We start from the raw sequence: 1619 nt of genomic DNA on the forward strand, positions 1-1619 counted from the left end.
CACACACACACACACACACACACACACACACACACACACACACACACACACAGACATACACATTCTTTTTTTGCCTTACCGTGCCAGCCCATTGAGTAAGGAAAGGAGACTTCAAAGAGATTGTCATACTTGGTTAACAGTCGCTTCATAATATCTGCCAGACCTGACAAACAGTAAAACAGGCATGAATGACATGCAAAAACATAAGAAAGGTGGCAAATAAAGGGATATGTTAAACTGTTCAGAGATAAACATAAACTAAGAAAAAAAAGAACCAATCTAAGTGTTTACATTTGAAGAAACTACAGTGACAGGATGGCATACTTAATGAATAAYGGTTTTCTTTTGSTGAGGTATGCTTTTTCAGAGKGGGGAGGAGGTTGTAAGATGAAATGTGTGTGTTGTGTATGTGCACAGAAAAAGAGGGAGCAAAAAAAAGGATAATTACTGAATTAACACTGATGCCTGCTTCAATGAGACACCTGCAGTCTTGTGACTATAGGAACCTTTGTTTAAAGTAAAAATAAGATAGGGTTGCTGCTACGCCCTGAGAAGGCTGAGCAGGACAAATAGAACTTTACTATCAGCTGTTGATCACCGACCTTTTTAATCTCTCAGTCACTTGCTCTGTCATTGTCTTTRCACACACTTACCTTCCCTCTCCTTTGTTGTGAGTTCATTAATTCTGAGGACATGTCGTCGTGGTAAAAGCAACGTCTGGTAGGGCCACGTTGCCCAGTAAGGAACCACCACCAACCAGTCCTGACTTTCCACCACAATGCGTTCCTAAGATAGCAAACAAAGAATAAAAAAAACTTAAATGTATCTGGAGTTCAGAGATAGTTTTTTTTATACAGTTTTACATTTTTAGGTGATTGCATTTCTTCCTTCTTTAATTTGCCATAAATGTGTTTCTAGTAAAAGTAATAAAAATCACACTTTCTGGTAAGTAGAAGCATTTTACTTTATTTTGCTTACTTTAAAAGTTTCTGCTGTTTCTCAATCTGTACTGAACGGCGTTTCGCTTCAATTCTTAATGTTCAGCACGGATACTGCAAAAATTACAGACGATGCTGGYCATGACTAAAACACCTCACTCCCTAGATTCAAACCCATCAAACACTAATACCAGGATGTTCCAGATTACCAGAAACTTTGTACCTAACCTGTAATGATCAACATTTTTCAACTTATGGGCTTAATATTGTGGCTATGTTGTTCTAATTTAATGTTTTTCCATTTCTTGAAATCATTTCAACTTAAATATTACAATATACATAAAACATTTAAACGTGTACAAACAATGCTACCTTAACCACACGTATTTAGACAGGAAAGTCATATAAAGAGAATACTATGTCAAAAAGGAGTACACACACATACTGTAGAAAAAGAAAGTGTGCTTAATGTGAATTTAAAATATAATTAAACCAGACAGTTGGGAATAGGCCTAATTACCATAAAGTGTTAAGAATCTGTTGGAAGCAGATTTAACAAGCTGATGAGTAGGCACAAACACGACCTGACCTTGCTCTTACAATCCATCAGAAATATATTAGCATGAGTTGTGTGTGTGTGTGTGTGTGTGTGTGTGTGTGTGTGTGTGTGTGTGTGTGTGT

At 36.9% G+C, this 1619-nt stretch overlaps 1 protein-coding gene across 1 annotated transcript in view; it reads right to left on the bottom strand.

Annotated features, from left to right (window-relative positions):
- The window catches only part of galt (galactose-1-phosphate uridylyltransferase), a 36399-nt gene that overhangs the window by 6381 nt on the left and 28399 nt on the right, over positions 1-1619 (bottom strand). The window contains exons 8-9 of the mRNA XM_014002510.1: positions 654-786; positions 80-163 (exon numbers count right to left, since the gene is read on the bottom strand). Coding sequence (XP_013857964.1) covers positions 80-163; positions 654-786 — 217 coding nt within the window. The remainder of the gene's footprint in view (positions 1-79; positions 164-653; positions 787-1619) is intronic.

The sequence above is a fragment of the Austrofundulus limnaeus genome, unplaced genomic scaffold (genome assembly GCF_001266775.1).
Source record: "Austrofundulus limnaeus strain Quisiro unplaced genomic scaffold, Austrofundulus_limnaeus-1.0 Scaffold13, whole genome shotgun sequence".
In the NCBI taxonomy this organism is placed as follows: domain Eukaryota; kingdom Metazoa; phylum Chordata; class Actinopteri; order Cyprinodontiformes; family Rivulidae; genus Austrofundulus; species Austrofundulus limnaeus.